Raw genomic sequence first — 13463 nt, 5'->3', positions numbered from 1 at the left:
AGGGCTTCTCAAGGTTTTTGTTGTTTGAACCTAAAGACTCTTTTCCTTTGTGCACTGCATCCCACTCACTTCTGTGAAGTCAGTGCTGGACCACGGTTCTCTAGGCCTCGGCCCTGACAGACACAGACCTCGGAGGCTGCTTTGCATTGTTTTTTGTTTTTTAAGATTTTGTTCATTTATTCCTGAGACACACAGAGAGAGGCAGAGACACAGGCAGAGGGAGAAGCAGGCTCCCTGCGGGGAGGGACGTGGGCTCCACCCCGGCCTCTGGGTCACGCCCTGGGCTGAAGGCCTGAGTCCCCCCCCCCCTTCTTAAATTTGGCCCAGTTCAGCGATGCCGCCTGCCGGCCGCCTACTGCAGCTGCATCCACGAGCAGGGGCCGCTCCTTGCCCTCGGGACGGGTTTTCAGGTTGCAGGAGGCCCGTGATGACAATAAACCAAGGACGCAATGGATCCTACAGAACATCACACGGTGGATTCTGTGGGAGGGTATGGAGGCCGAGGCGGCGCGCGGACGGTCTGGAGCTGAGGACGCCTCTAACGGTGCACAGGTGTTTGCGTGGCGGAGCCGCAGAGCGCGACCTGGGGTCACTCCCTTTGAGGTCAGGAAGACCCGGGTTCTGAGAAGCACCGGCGCGTCCCAGATCCCAGATCCCCGGGGTCAGTGGGGACGGAGCCACCATATCACTAGGGGACCCGCGGCCCACTGCTCCCCACAGCGGACAAGCCGGAGGGGCAGGGAGCCCGATGGGGTAGCGACGGGACCCAGGCCCTCCCCTCACCCGGGCAGCAGGTGAGCACGAGCAGGCACGAGCAGGCACGAGCAGGCACGAGCAGGCCTTTGCCGCTTTGCACCTCTCTGAGGACGCGGGGGTCTGGGCAATCGGGTCCTGCGGGGCCAGGCCGGCGGGAGGGGCCTTCGCGGTCCGCGGGCGGGTCCGGCCCGAGGCCCAGGGACGTCCGGCAGCTGCTCCCCGCGCCTCCTGCCTTGACTGCGCCGGGCCCGGCCGACACGCCAGGGGAGCCTGTGGGAACCGACCAGCGGGTCTTCAGCCTCTTAACATGGTCATTTACTTATTCGGGAGAGACACAGGGAGGGGGGAGAGAGAGACGCCGAGACCCAGGCGCGGGGAGGCGCGGGGAGGCGCAGGCCCCACGCAGGGCCGACGCGGGCCTCGATCCCGGGACCCGGGACCCGGGGTCACGCCCTGGGCCGGAGGCGGCGCCGACCGCTGAGCCCCTCCCCACGGGGACGTGATCCAAGAACGTGCAGCACAGACGCGATCCGCCCCGCCGCCCCCGCCCCGGCCTCCGTGTCCCTCCCTGGCCCCCGCCCCCCCGTGATGTAACAGGCGGCCGACCCCGTCCTCCGCGGCCCTCCCCCGCCCCGGGGCCCGCGTGACCCTCCGTCCCGGGCCCGCGTCCCCGCCCGCGGCTCAGCCGCAGGGACCCGGCGCCGGGGAGCCGCTGCCTCGGGGACCCCGCGGGCGGGACGTCGCGGCCACCGCGCCTGCGCAGCCCCCCGCCGCCCGCCCCACCGCGCAGGCGCCCCCGCGTCCCGCGCCCCGGAAGGGCTTCTGCGCCCGCGGCGACCCGGAAGCGGCCCTGCGGCGGGCGGGAGCGAGCGCGCTCGGGGCCGGCGGACCGCTCGGCTGTCGCCCGGACGATGGCGGGGACGGCGCTCAAGAGGCTGATGGCCGAGTACAAGCGTGAGTGCGCGCCCCCCGCCCCCGCCCCCGCCGCCCGCCCGCGCCCCGGCCCCGGCCCCTCCCGACCTCCCGCCCCCATCCCCGCGCCTGGTCCCTGCCCTCACCCCTGACCCCGTGACCCTCTGCCCCCCCGGCCTGGTCCTCTCTGGGGTCCCGGCGGCCCCGTGTCCCGGCCGCGTCGCGAAGCCCTGGGTCAGGCCCCGGGGCGGAGGGGGCCGGGGGGTTGGCCCCGGGCTGGGGCTGGGGCTGGGGCTGGGGCTGCGGCGGGGGGGCCGCCTCGAGACCCTCCGCCCCCGTCGGCGGGAGGACAGGGCGGCCGGGGGCGGGGGCGGGGGGGCCGCCGGGAAGGTGGAGCCGAAACTGCTCGAGAGAAACGGGAGCCGCGCATTGTGACGCGCCCGAGGGGACAGGTCAGAGGGGCCCCGCCTGATGGGGCCGCGTTGGGGTGAGGCCCGCCCCCTCCCCCTCCCCCTCCCCCTCCCCCTCCCCGGGCCGAGCTCGGGACCGCTCGGTGCCTCCCGAGCCAGCAGCGTGTAGCGTGTGGGGATGTTTGGGGACGCGAAGGGAGAGGCCGGAGCCCAGGACCAGAGCCCAGGACGGCCCGTGTCCTGCCGCTTCGCAGCGGCACGTTCCCTCGGAGGAGCTGCCGGCGGGGCTGCCGCGGGCCTGCGGGTGGCTCCGAGCTGCTCGTGCGGCCGGGCCCTCCCCGTGGCCCTCCCCCTGGCCCTCCCCCTGGCCTCCAGCGGCCCCGGCTCCCCCGGGCGGAGGCCCTGCAGGCTGCTGCTCTTACCGCGGCGCCGGCCCGGCGGGGAGACTTGCAGAGGGAAGTCGGAAACACACTAAAGTGGCTGGTAAATGTGCGCGGAGCTCAGTCCCTCAGCAGACGGCCCGGCTCGGGGAGCCTCGCGTCCGGCGGGAGCAGGGATGGGGGGGGGCCCTTAGAAGAGATGCTTGGTTACCTTCTGCCCGGCCCAGTGCCCTCTGCGGCAGGGACAGGGGCACGTGCAGGAGATGCGGGGCCAGGGTGGGCAGGGGCGGGGTGGCCGCGGGACACGGGCCGGGGGGCGCAGCGCAGGGGGCACCTGCCGGCCCTGCCGCCTGCTGGGTGTAGTCGTGCAGCCCGGCGGCCTCCACTCTGCGGCCAGGCCTTACTCTCTCCCGTCTGTGGGGACGGAATCGGGTCCGGGCCGCCGCTCGGGCGCAGACTCTGCCTTGTCCAGCTGCGTTTCCTGAGGATGTTCGCGTCAGCAAAGAGTGCTTTTCCTTGTACCGTATCCACAAAAACCTCGTCTGTGAGTCCGACCCTGCTGTAGGTTTGCAGCAATAAGACGCAGAGAATAGCTGACTTCCACGTCTGTATCGCAGAACTGTGACGTGCGCGTTTTTACACGTGTTTGTGTGGCATTCTGGGGTATCTGTGGAAGGCACAGCCCTGAAGATGCCCCCTCGGCTTGCTGGCCCCTACTCATCCCATCAGACGCAAATCCAGCGCTGCCGTGAAAGGCGTAACGCACAGGTTCCAGGAGAGCTGACTTACAGGGAGGGAGGTTAGCCTGGATCGTTGGGGTCTGACCCCAAAATCACAGGAGGAGCTGAGACCCTGGAGGAAGGCAGGAGAGGTGAGGCGGGAGGGGAGGCCCCCCTGCTGTGGCTGGCTGGGAGGATGCACACATGGCCAGGAACAGAAGCACGGGGTGGCCCGCGGCACCTGGGACTGACTGCTGGGTGCTGGCGCTCGGGATCCTGGAGCCTCCGTCCCACAGCGGCAGGGACCCGGGTTCTGCCTGGAGCCTGAATGAGTTTGGGGGGACACCTGCCTTGATTGCCTTGTAAGACTCGAGGCACAGAACTGCCTCCCTCTTCCGACATATGGAGACTGTAAGGTCAGCAGTGGGTGGTGTTTTAAGCGTTGAGTTTGTGGTGACAGCAGTAGAGAATGGAAACTGTGTCTCTGAGGGGAGTTCTGTTGTTGCTGGATCTCAGAAACATAAAATTCCATTTCATGATCCTCCTCTTTTGTGAATTAGCCTCTAGTTGGTCTTACCGTACGGGTGACATATCCATTGTAAATGTGGATTTTATAGAAACAATCTCTCTGTGAAATGGGGTTTCTTTATTTATTCATGAGAAAAAGAGGGAGAGGCAGAGACACAGGCAGAGGGAGAAGCAGGCTCCATGTACCGGGAGCCCGACGTGGGACTCGATCCCAGGACTGTAGGGTCACACCCCTGAGCTGAAGGCAGACGCTCAACCACTGAGCCCCCCAGGCATCCCTGAATGTACTTTAGTAGATTATTGGGATAGGGTTCAGGGATATTTTTCATGTTGGGGAATAGTCCCAGAACTGTAGAATTTTAGGGGTGGTGGTGGAACCTTGGCTAGGATTCTGTTCAGCCTCTGGTTTTTCACATTTTGCAGGAAATTGAGTAATAAAGGCAAAATGACAAAAAAAAAAAAAAATTAAAGGCAAAATGATTTGCCTACGTTCTTAGGACCAGGAAAAAGGTGTTAGAAAAAGAACCGAGATTTTTTTTTTTTTTTTTAATTTATTTTAAAGTAGGCTCCACATCCAGCATGGAACTCAGTGTGGGGCTTGAACTTTTGACCCTGTGATCAAGACCTGAACTGAGATCAAGAGTTGGACAGTTAACTGACTGGACCATCTAGCTGTCCTAAACCCATATATTTTATTTTATTTTTTAAATATTTTATATATTTGTTAGAGAAAGTGAGCGAGCACAGGAGCGGAGGCAGAGGGAGAAGCAGACTCTCCCCTGAGCAGGGAGCGTGACTGGGACTCGATCCCAGGACCCAGAGATCATGACCCGAGCCAAAGGCAGACACTCAACGTTTGAGCCACCCAGGCGCCCCAGAACTTATGTATTTTAAATGGGATCTTTTCTTGATGTTTTCTTGTCACACAGCATCCAGCCTTTCCGAGAAGTGTCAAAAATAGAGTTAGGTATTGGTTTGGGGGGGTCTCCTTTAACAAAGGAGCGCAGGCCGAGTGGCTTAACAAAACAGAAGTTTGTTGTCTCTCTGTCTGGAGGCCCGAAGGCCCAGGTCCAGGTCGCCTGTTGGCACGGCCACACCCTGGGGGCTTTCGGGAAGAATCCATCCTGGCCTCTTGCAGCTCCTGGTGGTTGCCAGGAGTTCCTGCTGTTCCTTGGCTGGGGGCCGCGTAACTCCCATCTCAGCCGTCGTCGTGGCTTGGCCGTCTTCCCCGAGGGAGGTGCCAGTCAGTGGTAGGACTCACCCCACTCCAGCGTGACCCCATTTTTCCTGGAGTGCATGCGCAGACAAGGTCCCACGCACAGATTCTGGGGGACACACGCAGCCTCGTGCCATGTGGAGTAGCCTCGGACGTGAACGTGCAGAACTGGGCACGTGCTCCTCCCTTCGCAGTGCTGCTCCCACAGTGTCTGTGTCTCAGTTGCTGGCCGCCACAGCCCTCCGGTTTTCTGGGCTCGAAACCTTAGATTTGCCCTTTTGCCCTTGATGACTCCTTTTGTTTTATATTCACATGTCACCTGTCGTCCTGGAGACCCACACGGTCCATGCCACTCACCTGTGGCCTGGATGACTGCCGGGACGGTCCTGACAGGTTTTCTGCTTCTGCTCTTGTCCCACTTTGTTCTGTCCTCAGCACAGCAGAAGATGCCATTAAAGCTCATCAGGTCACGTCCCTCTGCCCAGGACCCTTCGTGGCGGCAAGAGCCAAAGTCCTGGCGATGACCCCTGCCTCTCGGTTCATCGGTCCCCTGCACTGCCACCCCGACTGGCCGGGTCATGGGCGCATGTCTCCCCTGGGTAGCACCCCCAGCACTCATGCCCTGCTCCCCCCTGGAGAAACCTCCTCTGAACCCCCGGACTCCACGTGTCCTTCTGGTTACTGTCCTCTTTCCTGGCAATATGTCTTTTGAGCTTCTCATAACAACTCTTTATTATGAAGGGAATTGTGTAAGAGTAAATGTGTATGTTCAGATGAAAAGTGAATGGACATCTGTACCCGCGGCACCCAACTTAGGAATCAGCACTAGCAGTTAACTTAGAAATCTTCGGGCTCCTTCCCTCCAGCCCTGCAAGTTACTGCTGCTGAAATTTGCTGACTGGTTCCTTTCCTCTTCTCTGTCTTCTTACTGCTTAGTATACTTCTAAGCAACATACTGTGTATTTTTGCCTGTTGTACTTAATAATTGAGATGGACTCACACAGGTGTGTTCTCACAACTTTCTCTGAGCACTTTATGCAAGGTCTGTATCCGGAGTGTGATACAGTCACGGAGCCTTCCCGTGATCCGCCTTCCTGGATGATGCCAGACCGGTTCCCTGGGCAGTTGCCCCGGGCACAGCGCATTGAATGTTCACGGACACCTTGGTGTTGGGCAGGGTCTTTTTTTACCAGCCTGGTGGGTGAGGTGCGGTTCCTCGTGGTTTTGTGTGTTGTGATTGAAGTTGAGCATCCTGTCACGTTTATAGGTGGTTTATATTTTTTCCTTTGTGAAATCTGTTTGAGTCTTGTACCAAATGTCCATAGAGTGGTTTGTCTTTCTTTTACTGATTTGTAGGTGTTCTTTGTATGTTGTCTATTCCTTTATAGATCCCTAATCCATTGTTGGCTATATATAAGTATTTTATCCCTGTTTGTGCTTTGCCTTTTCGGTCTTTGTGGTGTCTTTTTTTCCCCCAGCCATCTTTTTTTTTTTCTTTTTTTTAATAAGCAGTTTTGTTAAGGTATAATTGACATTCAATAGGTTAATATACTTTAAGTGTACAGTTTGATGAGTTTTGGTGGATGCACACGCCCATGAAGCTATTGCCACAATCAGGAGGATGGGTGTAACCACTGCCCCGTGAAGTCTCCTGCTTCTAGAATCCACCTCTCCTGTGCCTTCCTGTGCCCCCAGGTCCCAGGCAACGACCAGCGGATCTGCTTTGAGTCACCATAGATTGTTTTGTCTTTTGTCAGGATTCTTTCATCCAGCGTAATTCTGTAGCCTCCCATCCTCCCAAGTAATGTCCCATTGTTGTATGCTCAGTCCGCATTATATGGGTGGTTTCTAGTTCTTGGTGAATACAAATAAACCTGCAGGAACATTGGTGTGCATGTCTTTCTGTGGACATATACTTCCATTTCTCTTGGGTAAATGGGTCACCTGTGAAGTTCATGTTTAATTTTTAAAGAAACAGCCAAACTGTTTTCCCAGGTGGTTGTACCATTTAACATTTCTACCAGGAGTGTAGTAAAGAGTTCCAGGGGCTTCACTACTTGGTCTGCACTTGGTTTGTTTGTTTGTTTGTTTGTTTATTTATTTATTTATTTATTTGCACTTGGTTTTTAAAATTTTAGCAATTCTGTTGTGTGTATAGTGGTATTTCATTGTAGTTTTTAATTTTTTTCATTTTTAAGATATCTTAATTTATTCTACAGTGTTCTGTGTTTATTTTTTAAATTAAATTTTTAACTTAAATTTATGTAAACTAAAAAAAAAACCCAAACCGGAACAATTCACTCATTTCTCCCATTTTTCCACTCCCTTGCCTCTGGCAATCCCCAATCTGTTCTTTGTATGTATGCCTTTACCTTGTTGTTTTATGTATATACACATATACATATATATATATAGTTAAAATTTTCTGTGTACGAAGGGTCATACTGTATTTGTTTTTCTGTATCTGACTTACTTCACTTAGCATGATGCCCTTTCCAGGTCCATCTGTGTTGTTGAAAACGGTAACAATCCCTTTTTTACGGCTGAGTAATATTCCATCGTATATAGGCTTACCTTGGAGATATTGTGAGTTGGGTTCCAGACCATCACAATAAAGTGAATATCACAATAAAGTTGGTCAAGTGAATTTTTTTGGTTTCTCAGTACATATAAAAGTTAGTTGGGGATCCCTGGGTGGCGCAGCGGTTTAGCGCCTGCCTTTGGCCCAGGGCGCGATCCTGGAGACCCGGGATCGAATCCCACGTCGGGCTCCCGGTGCATGGAGCCTGCTTCTCCCTCTGCCTGTGTCTCTGCCTCTCTCTCTCTCTCTCTCTCTCTCTCTGTGACTATCATAAATAAATAATTAAAAAAAAAAAAAAAAACGTTATGTTGGGATCCCTGGGTGGCGCAGTGGTTTGGCGCCTGCCTTTGGCCCAGGGCGCGATCCGGGAGACCCTGGATCGAATCCCACATCAGGCTCCCGGTGCATGGAGCCTGTTTCTCCCTCTGCCTGTGTCTCTGCCCCTCTCTCTCTCTCTATCATAAATAAATAAAAATTAAAAAAAAAACATAAAAATAAATAAAAAAAAGTTATGTTTACTCTGTACTGTAATCTGTTAAGTGTACAACAGCATGTGTTAAAAAAAACAATGTACATACCAGTGTTTTCCCCATTGTATATTCTTGGCTCCTTTGTTGAAAGTTACTTGTCCATATATGTTTGGATTTATTTCTGGGTTATTTTATTCCATTAACCTATGTGTCTGTTTTTATGCCATAGCATTGTAGAACTGTAAAATCAGTGTTTTAACTGCTACAGCTTTGTGATACAGTTTGAAATCAAAGAGCGTGATGCCTCCAGCTTTGTTCTTCCTCAAGTTTGCACTGGTTATTCTGGTCTTTTATGGTTCAATGCAATTTTTAGGAGTGTTCTGTTTTTTGAAAAATGCCTTTGAATTTTGATAGGGATTATATTGAATCTGTACATTGCTTTGTGTACATTGCTTTGCCCATGTAGTCCACATTAAAATGTGGCCATTTTGATAGTATTAATTCTTCCAATCCATGAGTATAGAGTATCTTTCCATTTGTGTCTTCGGTCTTTCATTAATGTCTCCTGATTTTCATTATACAGATCTTTTACCTCCTTGCTTAAGTTTATTCCTAGGTATTCTATTCATTTTTGTGCAATTATTAATGGGGTTCTTTTCTTAATTTCTTTTTTTGATAATTCACTATTAATGTATGATGCAACAGATTTTTGTGTATTGACTTTGCATGTATCATGCAACTTTACTGAATTTGTTTATTCTAACAGTTTTTTGATGGAGTCTTTAGGGTATTTTATGTATGTCAGTTGCAGACAGTGACGGTTTTACATGTTCTTTTCCAGTTTGGATGCCTTTTATTTCTTTTTCTTGCCTAATTGTTCAGGCAAGGATTTTTAATTCTCTGTTGACTATGAGTGATAAGAATAGGTATCCTTGGGGCAGCCCAGGTGGCTCAGTGGTTTGGCGCTACCTTAGGTCCAGGGCGTGATCCTGGAGTTCCGGGATCAGGTCCCACATCTGGCTCCTTGCAGGGAGCCTGCTTCTCCCTCTGCCTGTGTCTCTGCTTCTCTCTCTGTCTCTCATGAATAAATAAATTTTAAAAATCTTAAAAAAAAAAAAAGAATAGGTATCCTTGTCTTGTTCCTGATATTATAGGAAAACCTAGCTTTTCACCATTGAGTATGGTATCGGCTGTGGGTTTTTCATATATGGCTTTTGTTATGTTAAAGTATGTTCCATCTCTGCTTACTTTGTTGAGGGTTATCATAAATAGATGTTGAGTTTTATCAAATGTTTTTCTGCATCTGTTGAGATGATCATATGATTTTTAACCCTCATTTTGTTAATGTGGTTTATCATATTGACTGATTTGCAGATGTTGAACTATTCTTGTATTCCTGGAATAAATCTCACTTGATCATGGCGTATGATATATTGTTTTGATATATATATTATATATATATATCAAATATATATATTTTATATATATATTTTTTAATATATTGTTGAATTCGGTTTGCTAATATTTTGTTGGGAATTTTTGCATCTGTGTTCACCAGGAATATTGGCCTGTAATTTTCTTGTGGCATTCTTGTCTGGTTTTGGTATTATGGTGAAACGATAAAATGTTCCCTCCCCTTCTGTTTTCATTTTTGCTTCTCATTCGTTTGTGTGTTTGTTTAGAAGACTTTGAGAAGAACTAGAATTAGTTAATTCTTCCTTGCACGTTGGGTAGAATTCACCAGTGAAGCCATCTGGTCCTAGACTTTTGTTTGTTGGAAGGTTTCTGATTTCTGATTCAGTCTCTTTAACAGTAATCAGTCTGTTCAGATTTTCTATTTCGTCATGATTCACTCTTACTAGGTTGTGTGTTCCTAGGAATTTATCTATTTCTTCTAGGTTGTTCAGTGTGTTGGCATATAGTCATCCATAGTAGTCTCTTATGATCCTTTGTATTTCTGTGGTATCAGCTGTAACATCTCACTTTATGTTTTTGAGTTTTCTCTACATTTAACTCCCTGAGTCTAGCTAAAGGTTTGTCAGTGTTATCTTTCCAAAGAACTAGCTCTTAGTTTCATTATTTCTATTGTCTTTTTAGTCTGTTTCATTTATTTCTGTTCTAATATTTGTTACTCCCTTTCTTCTACTAACTTTGGGCTTCATTTATTCTTTTTCTGGTTTCTTGAATTATAAAGTAAGGTGGTTTATTTGAGATTTTTTCCTGTTTCTTGAAATAGGCATTTATCACTATGCACTTTTATTTATTTTTTTTAAGATTTTATTTATTTATCATAAAGACAGAGAGAGAGAGAGAGAGAGAGAATGGCAGAGACATAGCCAGAGGGATAAAAGCAGGCTCCATGCAAGAAGCCCAGTGTGGGACTCAATCCCGAGCAGGAAGCCCAATGTGGGACTTGATCCCAGAACTCTGGGATCACGCCCCGAGCCCAAGGCAGATGCTCAGCGGCTGAGCCACCCAGGCGCCCCTGAACTTCTCTTTTAGAACTGCTTTTGCTGCATACATTTTAGTATGTTACATTTCCTATTTTTTTAACTTTTTGTCTCAAGTTTTGTTTTTTTTTTTAATTTCTTTTGATTTCTTCTTTGACTCATTGATTATTCAGTAGCATATTTAATTTCCATATATTGTGAACATTCCGGTTTTCTTCATGTAATTACTTTCTAGTTTCATATTGTAGTCAGAAGACATACTTTATTCATTTTTTTAAAAGGAGTTTATTTACTTATTAATGGGAGACACACTGAGGCAGAGACACAGGCAGAGTGAGAAGCAGGCTCTCTGCGGGGAGCCGGATGCGGGACTTGATCCCAGGACCCTGGGATCACCACCTGAGCTGAAGGCAGACACTCAACTGCTGACCCACCCAGGTGCCCCCCCAAAAAGATACTTTATATGATTTCCATCCTCCTAAATTTGTTAAGACTTATTTTGTGTCCTAACATGTGGTTTTCCTGGAGAACGTTCCTCTTACACTTAAGAAGAATGTGTATTTGCTGCTTTTGAGTGGAATGCTCTGTAAATATTTGTTAAGTCCATCTGGTCTAAATGTGTCCTTTAAGGCCAATGTTTTCTTACTGATTTTCTGTATGTAAGTGGGGTATTAAAATCCTCTACTGTTGGGGATCCCTGGGTGGCTCAGCGGTTTAGTGTCTGCTTTTGGCCCAGAGTGTGATCCTGCAGACCCGGGTTTGAGTCCCGCGTCGGGCTCCCTGCATGGAGCCTGCTTCTCCCTCTGCCTGTGTCTCTGCCTCTCTCTCTCTCTCTCTCTCTCTCTCTCTCTTGAATAAATAAATAAAATCTTAAAAAAAAATCCTCTACTATTATTGTAGTACTGTGTATCTCTTCCTTTAAGTCTTTAAGTCTGTTAAAATTTGCTTTATATATTTAGGTGCTCGTATGTTGGGTGCTTAAATACTTAAAAATGTTATATCTTGTTGGATTGATTCATTTATCATTATATAATTCTCTCTCTTTTATTAGTCTTTATTTTAAAATCTATTTTGTCCAGATTTTTTTTCAGTTTCCATTTGCATCTTTATTTATCCCTTCACTTTAGTCTGTGTGCCCTTACATCTGAAGTGAGTCTCTTTGTAGATGGGTCATTTATTTATTTATTTATTTAGATTTAATTTATTTATTCATGAGAGACACAGAGAGGGAGAGAGAGAGAGGCAGAGACACAGGCAGAGGGAGAAGCAGGCTCCATGCAGGGATCCTGACAGGGACTCCATCCCCGGGTCTCCAGGATCACGGCCTGGGCTGAAGGTGGCGCTAAACTGCTGAGCCACCCAGGCTGCCCTGGGTCTTTTATTTTAATCCATTCAGCTACTTCCTGTCTTTTGATTGGAGAATTTAGTCCATTTACGTTTAAACTAATTATTGATAGGCTTGTATTTGTTGCCATTTTGGTTAATTGTTTTCTGATGCTTTTTGTAGTTTCTCTCTGTTCCTTTCTTCTCTGCTTTCTAATCCTTTCTGGTTTGATGCCTTTCCTTGGTAGTATGCATATATTTCTTTATCTTTTGTATGTTTGCTACAGGTTTTTGCTTTGTGGCTACCATGAGGCATACATATAACAACTTATGTTTATAATCTATTGTAAGTTGACAGTAACTTGTTTCTTTTTTTTTTTTTTAAGATTTTATTTATTCATAAGACACACACACAGAGCACACACACACACACAGAGGCAGAGAGAGAAGCAGGCCCCACACAAGAAGCCCAATTTGGGACTTGATCCCAGGACTCCAGGATCAGGCGCTGAGCCAAAGGCAGACAGACGTTCTGCTGAGCCACCCAGGCATCCTGTAACTTAAGTTTCTAAAGCTCAACATTTTTACTCTCCCTTGCCCCCACATTTGATGTTTTTAGTGTCACACTTTACATCTTTTTAGGTGTGTATTCCTTAACTAATTATTGTCATCATAGTTATTTGTACTACCTATGTCTTTTAACCTTCATAGTAGCTTTATAAGTGCTTAACCCATTATACTTTTCCTATATATTTATCTTGTCAGTGAGATTTATTCTTTCACATGTGTTCTTGTGAACACCCTTTCTTTTCAGCTTAAAGAAGTCCCTGGAACATTCCTTATAAAGCCAGGTTAGTGGTGAGGAACTCCGGTAGCTTTTGTTTCTCAGGAAAACACTTTATCTCTCAACACTTCTGAATGATTACTTTGGTGTGTGGAGTATTATTCTTGGTTAGAGATTTTACTTTCAGCACTTTGAATATATCATGCCAGTCCCTCTGGCCTGCAAATTTCTACTGAAAAATCTGCCAATAGACTTAGGGGAGTTTCCTCATATGTAATAAGTTGTTTTTCTCTTGCTGCCTTTATTTATTTTTATCTTCCTTCCCCTCTGCCCCACCCCATCTCTTGCTGCTTTTAAAATTCTTTCCTGGTCTTTAATTTTTGACATATAATTATAATGTGTCTTGGTGTGAGTCTCTCTAGGTTCTTCTGATCTGAATGTCTATTTCCTTCCTGAGCTTAGGGAAATTTTCAGCCATTACTTCTTCAAGATTTCTGGAAGCCCCACGATCCAAATATTAGTCTGTTTCCTGTTCTATAAGCCTCTAAGCTATTTTTGCTTTTTAAATTCTTTTTTTCTTTTTGCTTTTCTGATTGACTGAGTTCCACTGCCTTGACTTCAAGCTGACTGATCCTTTCTTCTGCTTCATCTAGTCTATATTTCAGGTCAGCTATTGTAGTCTTCACTGTTGTTTAAGAGAGAGAGAGAGAGAGAGAGAGGAGGGGGACATAGGGAGAGGGAGGAAGAGAATCTCACACAGACTCCATGCCCAGGGCAAGGCCCTCCTGCACAGAAAGACCAGGCTTCTGAATCTGTGGCTTCCTGCTTTCCCTTGGGGTGGTAGCTGTTTAAGAACTCTTTCTCCATTGGTTAGAGTCCTCTGGGACCCACAACATAAATCCAGCTGGTAGCCAGAGTCAGGTGATGTGGAGAT

General features: G+C 48.9%; 1 protein-coding gene and 1 long non-coding RNA gene across 7 annotated transcripts in view; one reads left to right on the top strand and one right to left on the bottom strand.

Annotated features, from left to right (window-relative positions):
- Window positions 1-135: 135 nt before the first annotated feature.
- LOC119867089 lies at window positions 136-1293 on the bottom strand. The gene is made up of 2 exons (XR_005382468.1): window positions 784-1293; window positions 136-596 (listed from the first exon to the last, which is right to left on the bottom strand). It is a non-coding gene; the product is annotated as an uncharacterized LOC119867089 (long non-coding RNA).
- Window positions 1294-1584: 291 nt separating this feature from the next.
- The window catches only part of UBE2G2 (ubiquitin conjugating enzyme E2 G2), a 37312-nt gene continuing 25433 nt past the window's right edge, over window positions 1585-13463 (top strand). The window contains exon 1 of one of the 6 annotated variants that reach the window (XM_038581637.1): window positions 1585-1710. In XM_038581637.1, coding sequence (XP_038437565.1) covers window positions 1668-1710 — 43 coding nt within the window. In that variant the 5' untranslated portion in view covers window positions 1585-1667. Of the gene's footprint in view, window positions 1711-2124; window positions 2156-2333; window positions 2562-3046; window positions 3330-13463 lie in introns of those variants that run through there. The other 5 variants (XM_038581641.1, XM_038581639.1, XM_038581638.1 and 2 more) reach the window with 5 other exon arrangements.

The sequence above is a fragment of the Canis lupus genome, chromosome 31 (assembly GCF_011100685.1).
Source record: "Canis lupus familiaris isolate Mischka breed German Shepherd chromosome 31, alternate assembly UU_Cfam_GSD_1.0, whole genome shotgun sequence".
NCBI lineage: Eukaryota > Metazoa > Chordata > Mammalia > Carnivora > Canidae > Canis > Canis lupus.
This window is presented reverse-complemented; position numbering and strand designations above follow the sequence as displayed.